Source organism: Colletotrichum fioriniae (genome assembly GCF_027942845.1).
Source record: "Colletotrichum fioriniae strain IMI 355084 chromosome Unknown scaffold_5, whole genome shotgun sequence".
Classification (NCBI taxonomy): Eukaryota; Fungi; Ascomycota; class Sordariomycetes; order Glomerellales; family Glomerellaceae; genus Colletotrichum; species Colletotrichum fioriniae.
In genome coordinates this window covers 252571-271860 of record NW_027076841.1, presented here as the reverse complement: position 1 = coordinate 271860, position 19290 = coordinate 252571, and the positions used below count along the sequence as shown (strand labels likewise).

The 19290-nt window shown below is 55.2% G+C and overlaps 4 protein-coding genes and 1 non-coding gene across 5 annotated transcripts; 2 read left to right on the top strand and 3 right to left on the bottom strand.

The window, feature by feature from the left end:
* Window positions 1–211: 211 nt before the first annotated feature.
* On the bottom strand, window positions 212–2845 carry N0V96_004822 (uncharacterized protein; the record flags this gene model as incomplete). Its single annotated transcript, XM_065757233.1, has 2 exons — window positions 212–1591; window positions 1646–2845. 2 exons carry the CDS (start codon window positions 2843–2845, stop codon window positions 212–214), a joined length of 2580 nt encoding a protein of 859 aa, XP_065614002.1.
* A 1776-nt stretch (window positions 2846–4621) lies between these two features.
* Window positions 4622–5670, top strand: N0V96_004821 (uncharacterized protein; the record flags this gene model as incomplete). The annotated part of the gene is made up of 4 exons (XM_065757232.1): window positions 4622–5015; window positions 5071–5213; window positions 5262–5500; window positions 5562–5670. The coding sequence occupies 4 exons, from the start codon at window positions 4622–4624 to the stop codon at window positions 5668–5670; spliced, it is 885 nt and encodes a 294-aa protein (XP_065614001.1).
* Window positions 5671–9004: 3334 nt separating this feature from the next.
* Window positions 9005–10031, top strand: N0V96_004820 (uncharacterized protein; the record flags this gene model as incomplete). Its single annotated transcript, XM_053194877.2, has 2 exons — window positions 9005–9101; window positions 9160–10031. 2 exons carry the CDS (start codon window positions 9005–9007, stop codon window positions 10029–10031), a joined length of 969 nt encoding a protein of 322 aa, XP_053047757.1.
* Window positions 10032–11073: 1042 nt separating this feature from the next.
* N0V96_004819 (uncharacterized protein) lies at window positions 11074–13712 on the bottom strand (the record flags this gene model as incomplete). Its single annotated transcript, XM_065757231.1, is given in 4 exon segments — window positions 11074–11805; window positions 11822–12566; window positions 12644–13461; window positions 13704–13712. 4 exon segments carry the CDS (start codon window positions 13710–13712, stop codon window positions 11074–11076), a joined length of 2304 nt encoding a protein of 767 aa, XP_065614000.1.
* Window positions 13713–17437: 3725 nt separating this feature from the next.
* N0V96_004818 lies at window positions 17438–17524 on the bottom strand. The gene has a single exon. It is a non-coding gene; the product is annotated as a tRNA-Glu (tRNA).
* Window positions 17525–19290: the final 1766 nt, after the last annotated feature.

The window sequence follows — 19290 nt, the reverse complement described above, 5'->3', positions numbered from 1 at the left end:
CCTGCGCCTGAGTATAAGCCTGAGCAGGAGCAAAAGCGTCGCTGTAGCCGCCGTGAATGCTGCCAGCCGGAGTGACCTGGCCAGGGAAGAGACGGAGCGGGGCGGGAGGGGCAGGGGGGCGACGGTGCCGGGCTCGGGGCCGGGAGGGTTGGGGTAGCCGGCGGGAGGAGCAGGGTAGTCCGCCTCGGTCATGCCGTAGTGCTCGAGAACCTCACGGCGCTGTCCGCGGGTGAGAGGGACGGGGGTCCATGTCGTCGGGGAGGTTGTTGTAGCCCGTCTGCTTGAAGGCGTAGCCGTGGGAGAGAGCCTCCTCGTGGTAGTTGGGATCGTTCCAGGGCTCATACTTGTCCTGGTTCTCCTTCTCATTCTGGTTCTTCTGGCTAGTAGAGGCGGTGGAGTTGTAGCTCGAGGCGTAGCTGGAGCCCGCGGCGGCAGGGCCAGAGGTGGTGTAAAGGTTGTCGTTTTCCTCCGCGAGGAAGTCATCCAGATCTGCTATCTGCTGGGACGTGGTTGCGGGAACAACAGAGGTCGCGGGCGTGGGCGGGAGGGCCGTGGCGCCGGCGAGGCGGACAGCAGGATGCTGCTGGAACGGGTTGACGGTCACGGTCTGACGAGTGATGTTGTCAGAGGCAGCGGGCGCTGGGGTAGTCGGGGCACGGCCGGAGGATGAGGACGCAGAGGGGACGCCGTTAAGAATGGCAAGAGCCGTCTCCAGGTCGCGCGCCTTCTTCTCGGGAGACTGCTGGACGAAACGGTTGAACTCGTCCTGGATGACGGTCTTGTACTCCTCTACCGTGAAGCCTCGGCGGCCGCCAGTCTCTTCGTCGACCGGAGGCTTTGGGAGCGGAGCCATCTTGCGAGTGAAGCCGGTAAGGCAATTGATGTTGTTCAGAAGGGTCGTAGGGGAGCTACTGCCGCCAGACGTGGTGGTCTGAGTCTGAGCTGGAGTCTTGTCCGACTTCTTCTTCTTCTTGATAGCCTCGTCGTCATCACTGTCCACGAAGTCGTACTTGCTGTTTTTGGCTCTCTTGGGCCAGCTGAAGTTGCGAGTGCCACCGCTACTTCTCGGACCGCCGCTCTGAGTGGAAGAGCCGCTGGTGGTTCTGTTCAGAAACGGGTTGTTGCCGTTGTAGGCCTGGGTAAGGGAGGTGGACTCTCCAGCAACCATGCGGTACCTGCTAGAGTTCGATGAGCGCGGAGTATCGGAGACAGTGGGCGTATTGCTCTGAGCCTGCGAGACATCCTTGGTGCTGGTCTTTTGGCTGTCGACCGTAGGCTGCTTGGCGCGAGAAGGGATGCGAAGGGGAGCGGGCTTCATGGTGTGAGACGCAATCGAGCGGTCGGCGTAGGCCTCCTCGTCGAAGGCGGCAAGAGCCTGCTTGTTCTTGCCCTTTCCGAAACCGGGGACGATGTCCTCCTTCTTGATATCAGTCGAGAAAGTGTCGCGAATCGGCTTGGTATTCTCGAATTGAACAATCTCACCACGGGCGTGAGCGGCGTTCACGCGCTCATATGCACGACGGTTGATCTCGTCTCGCTCATGCTGGGCAGCGGAGACCTTGGCGGCCTTGACGTCGTCGGTATCGGAAAGCTCATCGTCGGAGACGTGGAGTGAGGTTCGCGCGTTGCTCTAGAACGCATCAACCTCCTTTGGGTTTCTCTGGATGAAGGTGTAAGACTCATCGCTCTCCATGGTTTTCTGAGAGCGGTTATCCGTGGCAGTCGGCTTGCCGGCGATGGTCTTTCCTCCGGACTGGGCGGAGGAAGGGGGAGGGGCAGACCCGTAGACAGGCTTATCGGTAGCTTGAGCTTGAGTTTGAGCTTGAGCTTCGTCGAAGGCCTTGAGATAAGCCTGGGCCTTTGCCTGGTACTCCGGCGTGAGATACTTGTTCAAGTGGAACGGGTCGCCATTTGACGAGCCAGTGCTCGATGCATCATCGTCGGAAGAAGAATCATCGGTAAACGCCTCCTTCGTCTGGCTTTTGCTCTCCGCGGCTTGACCATAGGCGGTGGTCGTCTGGGTCTCGTGGGCCACGCGATGAGAAGGAGCTGCAAGAAGCGAGTCGTCGTCAGAGTGGGCGTCGTCGGTGTACTCGCTACCAGAGTCGGCAGGATCGAGAAGGTCGGCAGGCTTCTTGGCAGCACCAAGAGCGCGCCAGTAATCGATCTTTGCGTAGATCTCTGGATACTTCTTGCGAAGCGAAGCCTCCTTGGTGGTATGCTCCTCGAGAGTCGGCGAAGGGACAGCCTGAGGGGCAGTAGCGACGGGGACCTCACCCTTGCGAGCCTTTTGGGCTTTCTTGTCGGCCTTCTTCTGGGCCTTTTGCTCGGCTCTGCGCTCGGCACGGGTGGTTCTCTTGGCCTCTTCGTTCAGAGCGCTCTGCTTGGATGACTCTCCGAAAATTTCGTCGAGACGAGCGTTGGTGGCAGCGAAAGCAGCTTCCTGGGCGAGACGCTCTTCCTTGGCGGACGGGTGGCGCTTCTCGAAGGCCTCGTTGAGCGAAGCCAACTTGTTCCACAGTTCAATCTTAGCAGCCTTCACCATGGAGACGCCCTCGTCTTCCTCAAGAGGAAGGACCTTGACCTTGGTGTGGATATGCTTTGGAGCAATATAGTTGTCGAGAGAGCGCGTGAGGGACTCGTCATTGAAGTAATCCTCCATTTTGAGAAGCTCCAGGTCAGCAATCTCTCGAGCGGATTTTTTCTTCTCGGTCTGAGAAGCATCGCCAGCCGCGACAGAAGCAACGGCGGTGTCAGTAGACTCATCAAACGACGCCTTGCCCTTGCCCTTGTCAGCAACGGGCGACGAGGAGGGGGTGAGATCGAAATCTCCGCGGTCAGACATCTTGTCGGATTTCTCAGGTGTAGCGGTTGCTCCTTCAAATTTCGCGACCATTGCCTTGACCGAAGACGCGACGGATGTTTGACGATCGCGATTAATCGATGGAGAAGGTAAGTCAGGTAAAACGTCTCGTTTTCGATGGATGATGCTCTGGCTTTCGGGGAGGGGAGGAGGGGATGATGAGGTTTTTTGGTCGAACCCAGGAGCAAAATCGTCTTGACGAAAGAAGGAGGAAGCCTTGCGACCGAGATTGGCAGAAAAGCTGTCTGGAAATCGAGCCACTGGCCTCTTCCGGTCGAGGACGCTGGGTTCGAGGGGCCCTCTAGGCTTCTGAGGGACTGCCTCTCTCATTTCAAGCGGGTCAAAAGGATCCATCGTGAGATGAGCGGCAAGACCAGACGGTCAGGTCAGGTGATTCGAGTCCGGACGGAGTGATGTGCTTCAAAACTTCAGTCGAGGGAGAGGCGAAAGGCGAGATGGAAGCGAAATTTGACGTGAACGGTTCGGAAGAATAAGCCGTTAAGCAGAACAATGAGGAAATCTTCGTCAACAAAAGGGAGCAGTACGAGGTAAAGAAGGTTTATGGGAGCCAAGCCGTATACCAAGCCCACAAGATGAAAAATCAGGGGCGGAGTAAAGATTACTTCCATGAAAGAGAAGTTGGTGAGTGATTGGGGATTCGAGATATGTGATACTTGTGTGATTGCCGAGAGTGATGGACTGTGATGAGAGAGAAGATGCGTGAACTTGGGCATAGTAGTCTTCCAAATATCGAGGGAAAGAGCACCTGTGCCTAGGTGGCAGGAAGCGAGAGATTGGATGCCACTCTGCCATTGTTGTCTTTGGTATATTCATCATCATATTCCAGATGATATTCTGGATGAACTCTGCCCCATCTTTCAGGCTGGATACTTGACTTGGTAAGAACACCTCCTTTATAGATGCAGTGAGCACTCTCAATACATGCCTTGTGGCCTCGAACCATTGAGAAGTATGTAACACGCGTAGAGGAGTACATCTGGGAGTCCCGTGGAGGATATTTCAATTGTGTATGATAATGTTCTATACTCATAGAATCAAAGGTAGTAATCACTGTGACTGACCCTGGTCTCTATTGGAGAATGTTTCTCGTATCTTGATCCCGCAGCCTTCACTAGAAGCTGGGTGTCTTATTTTCCTCGTTATATGCTCGAAGTTGCTACCCCGCGTAGCCTACGCTGGAGATGATGATATGTAGGACTCACTACCACGAGCGTTCTAGAGATTGCTGATTAGCATCGAGGAAACAACACCGCAATAAATTAAGCTTGGAAATTCTATGGATTGGGACTTTACGGCCACTTGGCTAAAAGTGTTGTTTTTACCTTGCGCTGTCGAATAGACGATGTTCATGACTGTGAGAGATAAAGATAATCTCACAGACACCTTATTTCACACAGTGCAAGATACAATAGCCTCAGTCAGTCATCTCTCCAGAAAACACTGGCAATGAGTTTAATAGTCTTATAGCAGCATTTTGTGTCCTTATGATGAAGTAGTGGTTGGTGATCAACGCAAGTCTGGACGGGGATGTTGTCGGTTCCTGGTCGTCTATGGCGCACAGACCACCCGGCAGATCCACCTTCCCGGCCACGGCTTCCTCCGTGTCTTCTCAAGGTTCCACGTTGCTTGAAAGGCCCCCACATCAGTTAAGTGGTCAAGGGGAACACATCGCAGCTGCTCGTCATTTAGCATCAACCATCAACGACAACCTCCCTCCGAACGAACGAAACCGCCAAAATGGACCCTTACTCTGCCGAAGGCGAATTGATCAACATCCACAACTATTTCCACCAGGGCCAGTACCAGGAGGTCATTGATTACGATACCTCTGCCCTCTCCTCCGAGAATGAGCTTCCCGCCCGCGTCCTAGTCCTGCGAGCCCGCATCGCCCTTGGTCAAGCCGAAGATGTCATTTCCGACGTGCAGGGAGAGAAGGAGCCCGAGCTGGTTGCCCTTGGAGCGCTCGCCGAGAGCGCACTTGGCAAGACGGATTCTGCCGTGAAGACGATTGAAAAGCTCGCCGCATCCGAGGGGGAAAACGCTACAGTCCAGATTGTTGGAGGCACAGTCCTGCAGGCTGCGGGCAAGTCAGAGGAGGCTCTTGCCTTGCTTTCACAGCACCAGGGAAGCTGTACGTTTGACACCCATTAGTTGTTGGAGGGATTGTGCTAATCCTGGACTTGCAGTGGACGCTGTTGCCCTGATTGTTCAGATCCACCTCCAGCAGAACCGCAACGACCTCGCTCTCAAGGAGGTTACGGCCGCGAGACGATGGGCACAGGACAGTTTGTTGGTCAACTTGGCCGAGTCATGGGTCGGTCTGAGACAGGTACAATAACTACACCACGTATGAAAGAACGAGACTAAGAAAGTACAGGGCGGAGATAAGTATCAACAGGCTTTCTACGTGTTCGAGGAGCTTGCGCAGGCGCCGGCAACGTCGTCCATTGCAACTCTCGTCTCTCAGGCTGTTGCTGAGCTGCACCTTGGACGTACAGAGGAGGCACAGGCAGCGCTGGACCAGGCTCTGGCCAAGGACGCAGGCTATGCCGAAGCCATTGCTAACCTTCTGGTGTTGACGGCGATTTCGGGCCAAGATCCCAAGGAGTTCACGGAGTAAGTTCCGGTGCCTTGGTCGTAGAGGCGTCGAGTCGACATGCTGACCACGTGGAAACAGAAAATTGAAGGCGGCGGACCCCCAGCACCATTTCCTTGTGGACCTGGAGGAGAAGAGCGCGCTATTCGACAAGGCGGCGACCAAGTACAGCCCCAAGGTGTCTGCATAAGGGAGACAGCGGGGCGGTGTGTACTGCTGATGAGGCATAATGTTAGGCGTACGGTTTAGAGGAACTCAAATGGAGATACAACGGCTCGGAAAAGCGCAACGAGACCACTCGAATTACTACTTCCCACTTGAAGAAACCCATCCGCTCGCCCTCGCTTGATCCGAAAATCGGTTCTTTCTTTGCCAGATGCGCGCGACCCGCCAGTGATCTGCAGGGCTCGAAGTGTCTATGGTTTCGCCGAGACCGTCTGGCCAGCTGTTCGTTTCGGGCATGCATGAACAAACCCCCGGGTCATGGTAGGACGGGACTGGACAGCCGGAACTGACAGGGCCGGTTGACCGAAGCCGCCCGAGGTGACAGATCGGTGGCTTTCGACATCGGCAGATTGACATCATGGCTTCCTATTCTTGATTAGCACCAAGCGCCAACTAGACGGCCGGGGCCCCCATGCGCCTGACTCAGGGCTTTCTCCCAACTCCCTCAAGTCAAAGAAGTAGGTCTATCACAGGCAGCAAATCCTGTTAGGGCTTACTGCCGGGATAGACCAATGGAACTTGCGCTTTGAACAATTTTGGCTGACGGAGCAGACTTTCCGGCAAGGATTGAGTTTGGGCAATGATGGACAGGGCCTCTGAAATACAAAAAAATGTTGCCACTATCTTTCGCATCGCACAGCATCGAATTTTGTCTCGCTTGTCTCGCCGGTTTAGCATGGTGGATCGAACCCGGACGCGGAGGGGTGAAGTGAGCACTCAGGGTCTTGCACGGACGCGCGGGGCTCAGAGAAAGTCGAGATTACAGATCGCGCGATGCATATGCCCAGTCACTACATCTCACTTCACCGTAGACACATGCAAAGAGCGCCTTCAACGTCATCGGTTGCTGTAGGTTGACGATATCAGCCGTGGCCTACCGGCAAAGGCCTGCTACCTTATGACGGCTTGGAAGGGGTTTGGCGCCATGAAAGTTGTCGATAAGGAATCTCCGTGAAGGACTGCAGGTTTCTACTGGTCTGGCTCACCTTGATACGTACAGCGCAGGCCTCGTTGTGTTCACCGCCAAAACGGACATGGATCTTCATCGGCTAGAAAATGCTCCTCGTACAACTGCATGGGGAGGACTCGTCGAGGCCTCAGTCAGCCGGAGACCAGACGAATGAGAAGACCGGGCTGCTACAGATGGGATGGATTCATTGGAGGGCAGCGAACATGGAGGGCACGTCTAGGCTCGAGCATGGAGACTGGAGATGGATGGAGGCTCCGCTCGTTTGCCCCAGCATCCCCGACCTCGATTGTTTCGATCTCGTCCTCAAGGCTCAAGGCTCAAGCCCCTTTCACAATGCATATGCACGTCTCCACGGGCCTTGGGCTAGACGAGCTGGAGTGTAGCAGCAAGTTAGCAACAACTCGGGGCCAAACGACCAAAGCATGTACACCCCGTGGCCAAGCCTGCCCGCATCGCGTTGCATCGCGTTACGACAAAGTTCACTTGGCTAGCGCATCTTGTTGAAGGTTAAGCGCAGTTAAACTGCATGTTGGACGCGGACCAGGGCATAATAGAGCCTTTTTGGTGCTCTTCTCAGCAACTACTGCGCACTCATTTACGCCTCAAGCAACGCGATAATGAGCCCCACTGAGGGACGGAATGACATCACCGCGCAGGTAGCTCGAATTTGGCCATTTTCCCATCAATTCCTCCATGTTTTTTCCCCATCCGCCAACCAAATGCCACATACCTCTGGTGTTGGCAAAGGAACGACTGTGGGCTTGTCACCCTTTATCCTTGCACGCATCATGGAACGGCGCAAGGTCGTCTACCGCACCCTCAATGCAGCACGTTCATCCTCTCTGGCATCCTCACGTCCCAACTTTCCTTACGTTTTCTGCTTTGCTTGGATCAGCTCGGCGCAGTGAATGTGGGGACGACGGGCTTCAGACTCCGCTCTCGGTAGCATATTTCCCATTTCCCCCATGTCGATGTACCGATGCGGCCAGGCTTTTGACGATGGTCCTTGGGGGCTGGAATGTTCTGTTTGGTGGCACCTTTCTCTGTTGATTTTTTTTTTGTTCACACACACACACACACACGCTTCGGACGGATGTATCATGTCGCCTCCCGATCCTCCCCCCTGTTCAAGTGAACCGATGGGGCACGCTGACCGAAGCATCGGATTCTGTAGCCATTATCGGCCATTGTGGTGGCTGTCTCGAACAGTCGGAAACGGTTTTATCTGTCCACTTTGTTTCTAACCTTTTCGAATGCCGGCTTTGGGAGGGCTGAATGCCAACAGGTTACGAACCAAGAACTGCCATTCCACTGGACTCGTTCCGGGTTCGTTGGAGAAATCTTTCTCCTGGCGATCATCAGAGGCTCTGCTAGACTCTGAGACCTGGTTGGAGCCTCCAAGTGGCTGTCTGCCACATTGTCCACGGCCATTTGTCAGATTGCACAGCCGGCCGCCTTCCGTCTTCCGTGCGAGGGTGTGGGAGCGTGGCAATACAGCCAGCCCATCCCGCAACTTCGAAAAAAGCTCAAGAGTCAGAGAGGAAGGGGGGGTAAAGGAAACAACCAGTCATACACTGGTCGAATCTGGCCCTGCCCCTCGTTCGCGCTAGAACGTCCCAAGTGGGCATAGTACGGAAAAGCCAGATGCCTTTGCCCTTTGGGGGCCTGTGAGACGCCGTCATCGTATGTGGTGTCCATTGGCGACTGGCAGTCTGCGGTGCGCCCGTTGACGCCGTCCGAGTCGGCGTCTCGGCCGCTTGCCATTGTGCAGTAGCATCCCGGAAGCGGCTTTGAGAATCCCAACGAGAGCGGAGTCCTCTTGCTCAAGGGCTGGCCGGCCTTGGCTAGGGTTCTTCCTGCTCGGCCATGATCCATGGCCCCCTCGTTTTGGTATGGTTTCTCTTCCGTGTAAGCCCTTTGCTCATGCAGGTTGGCGCGCCCTGACGCCCCGTATTTGGCGGAGGACTCGGGGAGGGACGGGGGTGGCGGGGAGGGTGTGAAAAAAAGCTATTTACCTTTCGGAATTCAGGCCGTCATCGTGAAGAGGATGGTTTGGCTGGCCGGTTGGCTTTGCGCCTTTTTTTGTTTCCTTTGCCGTTACCGGGTCGGTCGAGAGTTCGGCAGTATCGCGTGTGGGCATTCGTTGCATTGACTTCTATTAAAGCTGGACACCTCCCGTTGAAACTTGGGCGTGGCAACTCTAATTCCCAACCATCTAACTTTTTTTTTTTTGCGTATCTGTTCGAGAATACAAGTATCTCTTCTAGTGCCAGTATATTCCTACAAGTTGTGATACAACCAAAGTACACACCATCTTCCAATCGTCACCATGCCTATCGCCATCTCCCCCTCGACAGTCAAGGCCGCTGCCGAGTCTGGCCTGCCTGCTTCGCAGAACAAGAAGCGCAAGATCATCTGCTTCTCAGGTAAGACCACTTTCACTGACTTCTGAATCTCCCCACTCACTAACAACAAAACCCCCAGACTTTGACGGAACAATCTTCATGCAGGATACCGGTCACATCCTCTTCGACGCCCACGGCTGCGGCTCCCAGCAGCGCGAGATCCTCGACGAGCAAATCAAGTCCGGCGAGCGGTCCTTCCGCGATGTATCCGAGGAGATGTGGGGCTCCCTCAATGTCCCCTTCGACGACGGCTTCGAGGTGATGGAGAAGAAGCTCGAGATCGACCCGGCCTTCCAGGAGTTCCACAAGTACTGCATCGCCAATGAAATCCCCTTCAACGTCATCTCCGCCGGCCTGAAGCCCATCCTCCGCCGCGTCCTCGACACCTTCCTGGGCGAGGACGCCTCAGCGCACATTGACATCGTCGCCAACGAGGCCGAGATCACCGACGACGGGTCCGCGTGGAAGCCCATCTGGCGCCACGATAACGAGCTCGGCCACGACAAGGCGCTCTCCATGGGCGAGGCCCGCGAGCAGGCCGAGATGGCGTGCGAGGACGGCACCATCCCCCTCATCGTCTTCATCGGCGACGGCGTCTCTGACCTGCCCGCCGCGCGCCAGGCTGACGTCTTGTTCGCGCGCCGCGGCCTGCGTCTGGAGGAGTACTGCGTTGAGAACTCCATCGGCTACATCCCCTTTGACACCTTCGCCGACATCCAGACCGAGATCCAGCGCATCCGCGACGAGGACGATAAAAAGACGGGCGGAAAGGGTATGCCCGCCGCCTTCAACCCGCGCGCCAACATGTGGAGACGCATGTCGAGCAAGACGGCGATCCCCAAGCTCGTCGCCATTACGCCTGCCGAGGAGAAGATGTTCTTGTGGCCCGAGGTGTTCAGCGTTGCTACGCCCAGCATCGAGAAGGCCAACATTGCTCCCGTCTTCGCTTAGGCGCCGTGGCAGGGGGTTGGCCCCCCCTCCTAATTTGTTTATAATCAAGTCGTCTTGTGTTTGATGACGACCCGGTGCATAGCGTGCGAAATTTGATTTGAGAGAACAATGGTTCGGATACTCTGGCGTTGGCTTGGGACACAGGTTTAAGTTGGATTAGAGATCTGGCGGTGTGAAGAGAAGTTGATAAATCAACTTCCATATCATTAGATATAGACACAGATACATCTCAAGGATAACATGATTTGCTATTTCAAATGACTGTTCGCATTACGAATAATTGCTATGATATTGGGTGTACTTGATTCCAAGAAGTTGCTTATGATCATAAAACAATCCATCAGTTATTAAATAGGTATCATCTAGCAACACGGGTTCCAGTGAAAGGGGCGCCGTAGCGGACGGAAACACTAGTTAAACAGAGCATCTTCGTCTTTGAGAGGAACGTCGAGAAACAAGTTCCCACACACAGAGGGAAATAGATTTACAGATTAACATGGAGACATGTCGAAATTGTGATCCGAAGATATCTTTCGATTCAACTCAATTCAAGCCTCATCCAGAGGCTTTCTTCTGTATTTCTCGTGTCCCTGGTTCCCCTGACCAGCCAAAGCAAAACACTAGGGTATAAACGTACTACAATAACCGTTCCCCTACGACTGTACAGTCCCGTTCCGTCCCGTCCTGTCTCGTCCATCCATTTGACCGAGAGAACGATACCAATCCTCGTCACCCATTTCGTTTCCCATCTCTATGTCGTTCCAAGACTTTCCCCTCATTTTCCGCCATAAAAAAACGATAATAAACATACCACACACACTTCCCCGATTAACACCATTACAATGCCTTTCCCAGATGCAGAACTTTTTTCGAAACAAGAAACCAGCAGAGAGCACTCGTGACCCCAACTTATGACAAGGGGTACTGTAGAGCCCGAAAGAAGAATATGTACAGCTGAACGGGAAATGAATATAGAAATAATATGCAAACACTGACGTGACCGAAGCAACAAATCCCGGAACCAATAAAAAAATAAAAGAATTCAAGCATACCCCTTGGCAGGATCCAAGACGCTCACAGCCTGACTCGAAAAAGTAGCATGCCCAAACGTAGTCTCGGGATCCTGATCGACAACACCCCACGCAACGTTGCTATACGCGGCGCCCACGTCGCTCGGCGGGCGGTGACAGCGCGAGGTAATCACGGCGGAACACCCGCCGCCCTGCAGCACGAGCGGGTTGCCCGCCTTCTCCCCGTCGACGCTCGTGGGCGACGGGTCCGCGCGCCGAAGACCCAGGCCCAGCACCAGCGCCGCGACGACGACCAGCAGCGCCAGAAACGCGAGCAGGCCCACGCCGCTGAAACCAATGCCGTTGATGGGCATGGGGAACTTGTCATCGCGGGTGGCGGGCCGCATGTCGACGGACACCATGGGCACGGCGTTGCTTAGCACGAGGCCCAGTGCCGCGAATAAGGCGAGGAGGAGCCAGGATAGGGGCCGGGGCAGGGTGAGGTAGAGGCTTGTTGTCTGGGTGCCGCGGGGCCGGCCGGAGCTGACGCGGAGGGGGAGGGAGATGCCTGGGAGGGCGTACTGGCTTAGCTCGTGGGAGAGGTAGTAGGAGGAGAGGAGGGCGTTTGTGGAGAGGTAGAGGGCTGCGAGGAGGAGGTGGGGGAGGGCGGCGACGATGGCGACGCCCGCGCGGGCGCCGCCGTTGGGGAGGGGTAGAGCTCGTGGGGAGGGCGCTGCCGAAGGCGCCGAGGGAGGAGGACGGGTCTTTGCCCAGGGAGACGGCGAGCGCGGCGGCGGCCAGCGCGGCTGGCGTGGCCCAGGTCAGGAGCCAAAAGGACCAAAGGGTCAGGCCCGGGGTCTGGAACCAAAAGTGGTCGCGCGAAGTCCAGTACTTGGCCTCGCGGTAGCCCCAGCGGCCCTGTTTGACGTCCGTCTTATCGAGGAGGCAGATGCCGCGGGTGGTGTGGTCGGGCTGGGAGATGAAGGAGGCGAGGGCGTCGCCGAGGGTGACGAGGGGCTCGAAGCCGGTGAAGAAGTAGACGGCACCGATGGCGGAGACGGAGACGAGGTTGAGGATGGCGATGACGCCGAGGAGGGAGCCGTTGAGGACGACGGTGCAGGGGTTGCGGTCCTCGGGGCGGGCGAGGCAGTAGTCGACAGAGGAGCTGTTGATCTTGATCTGCGTGGGGTCGGACGGGTTGACGACGAAGGGGGCGAGGGAGGACCCGGACTTTTGGGTCTGGACGAGGGCGTTGCTGGGGGCGATAACATCCGTTACGAGAACCACGGCGGTGAAGTCGCTTTGGTAGACACCGCCGAATTCCCTCGCACACTCGGCGTTTGTGAAGTTGGTGAGCTGGTTCCGGGACGCGAGGTCTTGGAGGTCGAGGATGTCGCCTCTCGAGAGACCGCCGGCGTTCGTTTCTGAGGCGTTGCTGAACTGGCCCGAGGCGAGGAACTCTTGTGTGACAAAGACGACCTGGTGGGCGTAGCCAGGTTGTGTCGAAAAGATTACGGCATTATAACTAGTGAAAAGAGTCAACGCCTGTCAGACTGGGTTAAGGAAATCATGTCATCAGCAATAGCAACAGCGCGCGCATACATTACTTGAGTACTGACGGCCGCCAGCATAATGATGGCCGTCATGACAACCCGCGGTTTCGAGACGAAACGCAGGTTTCTAAAAGAAGGGATCCCGAGGTCGAGCCACCGCCTCCCGTCGTGCGCCATCTCAATTTCGATGCGCGTGGGACTGCTCAGGACCTGGAAGACGTAGTTGGCCGCTGACAACAGCACAATGGTGATGACGTTGATGGCGACAAAGAGCCCAATCTTGAGCTGTTCGGCTGTCGCGCAGGAGCCTTTGAAGATGATGCTCTCGCCCCTGATCATGCCGACGACGACGAGTGCGAGGACGAGGCACACGATGGCGACGATGAGAATGGCGAAGCCGATGATGATGTTCAACGCGATGCCGGCCCTCCAGCCCGACTTCATCCTGCTAAAGGTCCCTCCGCCTCCGCGCTTCTCGTCCGGCGGCGGCAGCATCCGTTCGAGATCCCCAATCTCGTTCTCACCCGTCGACGGTCGATCCGTGGTCGCCTCGTCGTAAAATCCTTGCGCGACCGCGTGATTCGCCGCGGCGGCCTGTGCCTCCAACGTGTCTGGGCTCTCCGTCTGCCTCTTGCGTTCCTCTCTCCGCTGCGCCATGGTCTCGGGCGTCTCTCCCCTGATGTAGTTGATGATGTAGTCCGGGACGATGTTTTCCAGAATCGTGGCCGTCGAGTTGCGCTTCCCCGGCGCCCACGTCGCTCTTCGTGTCGGTTCTTTTGGTTCTTTTGGTGGAAAACTTTGCGGGTCCGGGAAGCTCCCCGTGAAGCCAGTAAAAGGCCTCGACGAGGCGACATCGGAAGCGGAGCTCTGGTGACGGAGAAAAGGCCATTGCACCGTTTGCCTGCTCACTGTACTGTCTCTCTGTTCATTGTTTTCTTGGAAGCGAACTCTGAATTGAGAGAGTTGTGTTAGTTGACCGTACAAACTTAAATCTAAAAATTCTGTAAAGAGGGTGTGCTGGAATGGATAAACCTTTCTATCCTCTCGACCTGTCCTTCTTCGTCCCATACATATCTGTAGGACGGCCCATGATCTCTGGGTGGAATTACAACCTCCATGACCTCGTGGAGGACAGCAGCGCAGAGTCGTTTGCGCGGCACATGGACATGAAGAGATTAAAATAGGAGAATGACGAAGAAGGATGATTGAAGGTATTGCCAATATCGATAAGGTGTAGTATGGTATAGTTAGCAGAAGCCGGTCAGTGCCAGTTGAGGCAAAGGCGTCAGCAGCAGCAACAGAAGGAAGACCGAAGGAGTGTAGGCCTGGTTCTTTTGCAGCAGCTTCTTTTTCGTCTCGTCTAGAACAGTAAAGACAAAACAGAATAGAGTTTTAGAGTGACGTGCAACTGACACGTTTGGTGAAGGGGGGCGGAAGGAGGAAGGGAAAAAGGCGTCCATGGCCGAGCGCCAGGGTTTGCGATCGTCTTGTATATGTCAGAGGACTTTCTCTTAGCCTCTCTGCACTCTCCTTCTCTTGTCCGTCCGACCTCTCAGACTCGGACGGCGGGCCTGGTGCGGGAGAGGCGGCCCTGACAACGAAGGGCATAGAAGCGTAGGTGGAGGAAGGGTGGTGACCGATTATTGGACTAAGGGCATGGGCAGATCATGAGCAGGGGAGGGACCTTGTTTCCCCCTCGGCGTAGGAAGGGATCTGAGACTTCTCAGGCCTCTATTCTGATGCGGAAGGATGAGCCGCAGCGCAAATCGAGGACGACTAGTGGGATGGGTCCCCGTGGGTGGATGAAGGAGGAGGGGGGAGACTCGAGGGAGATGTGACATGGGGCTGTATAATGCCCGAAGATGGAGGGGTGACGACGTCGGAGCATGACGAGAGAAACCAGGGATGTTGGATGCAGATGCTTTGAGATGCAAGATGAGATGGCAGCCCTCGCGCGTGGTGAGCGACTCAGCCATATTCCCTCTTCTCCGGACAGTTCGTGGATTGGATGACAAGAGAGAAAAAAGTAGAGAAAGCAAAGCCCGCAGAGCCATATCGTTGACCGTGCTGGGTAATTGGCAATAGGGGTGGCTGAGCTTTGATGAGCTCACGGGTCATAGTGTGAGTCGAGGGCAAAGCTAGAGGATCCGATAATCTGGGGCCAACAGGAGGATGGGTAGAACAGACGAAGAAGGGACAGAGAAGAAAGCATTGATCACTTTGACGTGTCTTGTCTAGTGCCGGCCGTGTGTCTGACAATGTCTTTGTTTGTCGACGTTTGAGAGACGAAGGAAATCCGAATCTCGGTCAATGCTGGCTTGGCTTGCCAAACATTGTAACTCACCGATGGGACTTTGACGAATATGCCTGAGTGTGTTTCTTCCCCTCGGAAAAGGGAATCAAGAGGCGTCGGCGACGGCGGCGGCGAACTAACACTTGCAGCCCATGGAAGAGAGGGACGATGTACGTCGATCCGGGAGCTACGGCGGCGGCGGCGTTGGTGAGAGTATCCGCAAGATGTAATTAGGTGGAATTAGTTCAGGCCGCGTTGGGACGGACACGATTGGATGCCAACAGTTCCCATTGCCGTTTCAGACGTGAAGCCCTCGCTACTACTGTCATGAAGGGCATAGAAGCACATCCAACTACCGGCATGTCTCTTGGAGGAAACGACGGCCGAGAAGGGGGCAGACAAGGGGGAGGGGACGGTTTCTGCGCATGTTCGCCAGGGCTGCATACCTTACAGTCAAACTCAACACTAAAGGTGCAGGGGGGAGGACTTGAAGCACCTCGAAATCCACAAATAAAAGGAACCAGGAAGGGGGGAAGCATTGCCGGTGGACGGCTGGTCTTGTTACAGATGAGACCAATCAGAGACCGCCATGGCACTCTACATTTTCCATCTTTAGAAATCGGCTTATTCTCTTCTGGCTCTGGCTCTGGCTCTTCCAGACACCTGCAAATCGATGGGCTTTAGACTACGGCACGCGTGGCTGGAACCCTACTATCTAGGTCTCTTACGGATTCCCTATTGCTGTAAGATCAAAACATTTCCAAAAGGGACTGGCCGACCTATCTGTAGCTGGCACCCCTTCATGAAGCATCCTCCAGTCCACCACGGCGTCACTCAGCTGCGAAGGTCTCGATCCTTCATGCAGAGGAGCCCTCACTCAACCAACCCACAAGAAAAGGACCATTCAAGGCCTGGAACGGTCAACCCGGGTTTCTCATCCGCCCAAGATCCAATCACCCCTACCGCATATCCCCCTCGCCGCCCCATCCCATCTGGTCCTCCCCGTTCAACCCAAAGTCCCAAAAGACCCATCAAGACCGCGAAATGTGAAGGCGAGCCAGGCACCACTCACACTTTCATGCGTCCGACGTAGCCCCATACCACCGCATCTGGGATCTGCCTGTTTCAACATCGTCTCCCTCAAGGGGGCTGAGAACTCGAGAAGCATCAAGTGTGCTGCGCTAGAAAAAGTCTGGCGAAAAATGCCCGTCGAACCATATGTCGGGCACGTATAAGTTACAGCCAACAGCTTTTTTCCCGTACAAACTTCACACAAGCTGCCTCATCCTGGCATGCTCATCCCAGGAGTAATAGGATTTTGCCCATTCCTCCCCCCACACACTCACCTCGTGCTTCCCTCACAGCCTCACTCTGCGCATTGAATCCACGAGCAGAGGTCATTAAAGTCGATTAAAGATGAACCCCTTCCCTTTCACTTTCGATCGGAAAGGTTGGATGCTGGGAGACTCCCGTTTGTACTGTTCGGGCTTTCTTCCAACTAAAGGGCCCCAGAATCAATTAAACGCCAAGTGCGCGCGACTGTTGCGCGACGCCCCAATGTCGTAATGGCATAGACTCGGCCGGCTTCCCTCTCAACCCTCAAATCTCCTACTGTCTCCGCCGCCCACCGCAGCCGTCGCCATCACTGCCCCGAACGTTGGCCCCTCTCCGGATCTCCCCTGAAAACGACCCCAGTGGAAGGAGAGCGATGGATGGACGAATCAGTGAATTCGGAACGAAACGTCTCTAATCATTGGGAATCATTGCAAATGGAACGTTGACATTCGCTATGCTTTGCGCATATTTGGGGCAACTGCTTGCGAATTACGACCGAAGCTAAGAACCACCCACCACGCACCAACACACAGACTGGGCTTTTGTCAAATCCCAAGCTCGTTTGTAGGATGGACGGTGAGTCGTAAGCAATCCTTCCCCCTCCGCTGACGACTCACCGACGCAATCTCGCAATAAGATGGGCGAGTTATACACAACCACCACATCACAGCCGAAAGTCAAGAAAAAAGAGACCAGCTTCTCCGAATGAGGTGTTAGATAGCGGCTAGCCATCATCTTTTGAAACGACGGAAGTGCGCCATCGTTAGCACCCCGCGGGATCTGTTAAGCTATGACATTCTCATATTGTATCTTGCCAATTGCCAACTCGTCCGTCAGCTGCAAGGCCTGCTGATCGCCTCGGCAGACCTGAGGATTGCGGTGACAAGTGAAGCTAAATCTGTGACGGCTCTGCTAAGAGCCTAGGAAAGGTGACCACTGACGGGCGGCTGCTTAACTTTGACAAGTTGGTGCTAGCAGAGAGCTGTGCGTAACTTGCATCTTTGGTGTTGGATGCCATCGAAGATGTCTGTCAAGAGCGCACGCACCCGGCGTTGTTGGTCACTGCGAGGGCATCGCACATTGTCAGTACAACACTGAAAAGAACGACCACCGAGGCGACTACGAGCAAAATATTGTAAAATTAATAACACGAAGATGAAAAATAAGTCAAAAACTCACTCGGCGAGTGCGGAGACTGTGAACATGGCAAAAGAATTCCGAAACCGAGAATCGAACTCGGGGCTATGCCTAACCTTTCACCAAGATGAGAGGGCATCATGTTGGCCACTACACCATATCGGATGTTCATGTCTCGGTTAATCCAAAATCACAACAAGAAGGGCAAGCTCAACCCCACCAAGCTATAGCGTTCACCACCAGAGTATTTGCATCACCACCAGCATAGGCGAAGTTCCTACTGCGAACTGGCTAATTAGTCAAGTCACCTTAATCAAATGGCATTCACTCAAAGTTTCTGCATCCAACAAACATTTTGCGAGCCAGCGAGTGGACTTGACCTTTTCTTCTCGACCACTCATGCAGCTCGCCTTACAACTACCACAGTCAGCTTGTCCGGCACATTACAAATGCCCACATGCTGACCATTCTGCGATTCCACACAGAATGGCGTGCCGCATCTGCCCTTTTGTGATTTACAATCAACATTTCAGCCAACACAAAGCTGGTCAGCATTTCTCAGCCGCCAGAGCCCAGAGGAATGAGAGAGTGTGTGCATCTGGAACCGTCGGAAAACCCACACCTCAATACCTCACCCATGTCGCATCCTCAGTTCCAGCTCCCCAGACTGGAACGAACTCGTCCCATCCACAACTGGTAAACCGGCGGGAAATGGTTGCCGGAAGTACGGACATACGGTACACCTTACAGTTTCGAGTGTCCCGCGCGCCGAGCCACGAGGCAGAAGAAGATGGTATCCGGCAGCTCCAATCGGCACAGCAGGAGTTGTCGGGTGCAGCTTGCCAGTTGGAGCTTGGTCGTGTGAGCACCGCACCGCCGGAGCGTTAAGGTTTTGAGCAAGGCCTGCAGTTCAGACTGCTGGTCGGTCTCCCTGTCGTGGGGCAGCAGCAGAAGCTTCGGACCCCCACGGTTCGGAACGTGGAGCTCCAGCCTCTAAGGCCGGGCGGGTTTCTCTGCTCTTCACAAAACCTGCACACTACTGTTGGTCCTCGGATACCCTACTTCCAAAGTAGGCATACCGTCCACATCCAGTCAGCCTTGGAGCTCACCCGCCGCAACCTTCACGTAGCTTCGCGCGCGGCGTTAGGCTAGGAAAGCCGAAAGGCCAATCCTGAGTTTCCAAACTTGGTGGATGGTCGCTTCCTTTGGTCATCCCGTCGGGAAAGGAAGTCGGAGCAGAAGTCGGGAGGAGCTCCGACCCGAAGCGGCCGATCCACAGTGCTATTGCCTACCTTTCTTGGACCTGGGCAAGTATCGTGGCAGCAGCTGAGGACCTCTGTACTGCCCGTAGTACCGTACGGTAAACGGATACCTGGCCAAGTCCCGGCAACCACTTCGGGATCTCTTGCCTCTGCCTTGCGAGGGTCGGTTCGGTCACGGGTGGACCGTTGTTGACCGTGGCAGGCGTGGATCGTGGTGCAGCTGCCTTGGTCGTGAACCCCGGCCAATCATGAAGATCCTGGCATGCTGCGTACCACAGTAGGTAGTGTAGGTATCGTACCTGTTGTGGCTGGTGTCAGCTTTGCTTGCTCATTCCCCATCTCTAGCACGCAAGCAGTGACGTATCTTGGTAACAGTCAAACCGAATCTGCCCCTCTCTCCGTCGTCACTCTGGCTGGATTGTCATCTTGAAGGAAGTTGCCGTCGTGTGTCTTGCGAGGGCCGAAATGGCAATGCCCCAAAGTGAGCAGTTTGACAGTGGACGGGACCTCACTCTGGTGAGATCCCAACGCTCTGCAATATCCATCAACAGCTAACAAACAGATCATTATCCCACACACGTACTCCGTACTTCGTACCCAACGTCAATTGAGTAAGGTACCAAATCCCCGCTAGAAGGATCAGCAACGGCATCCAGCCATATCCAGTCC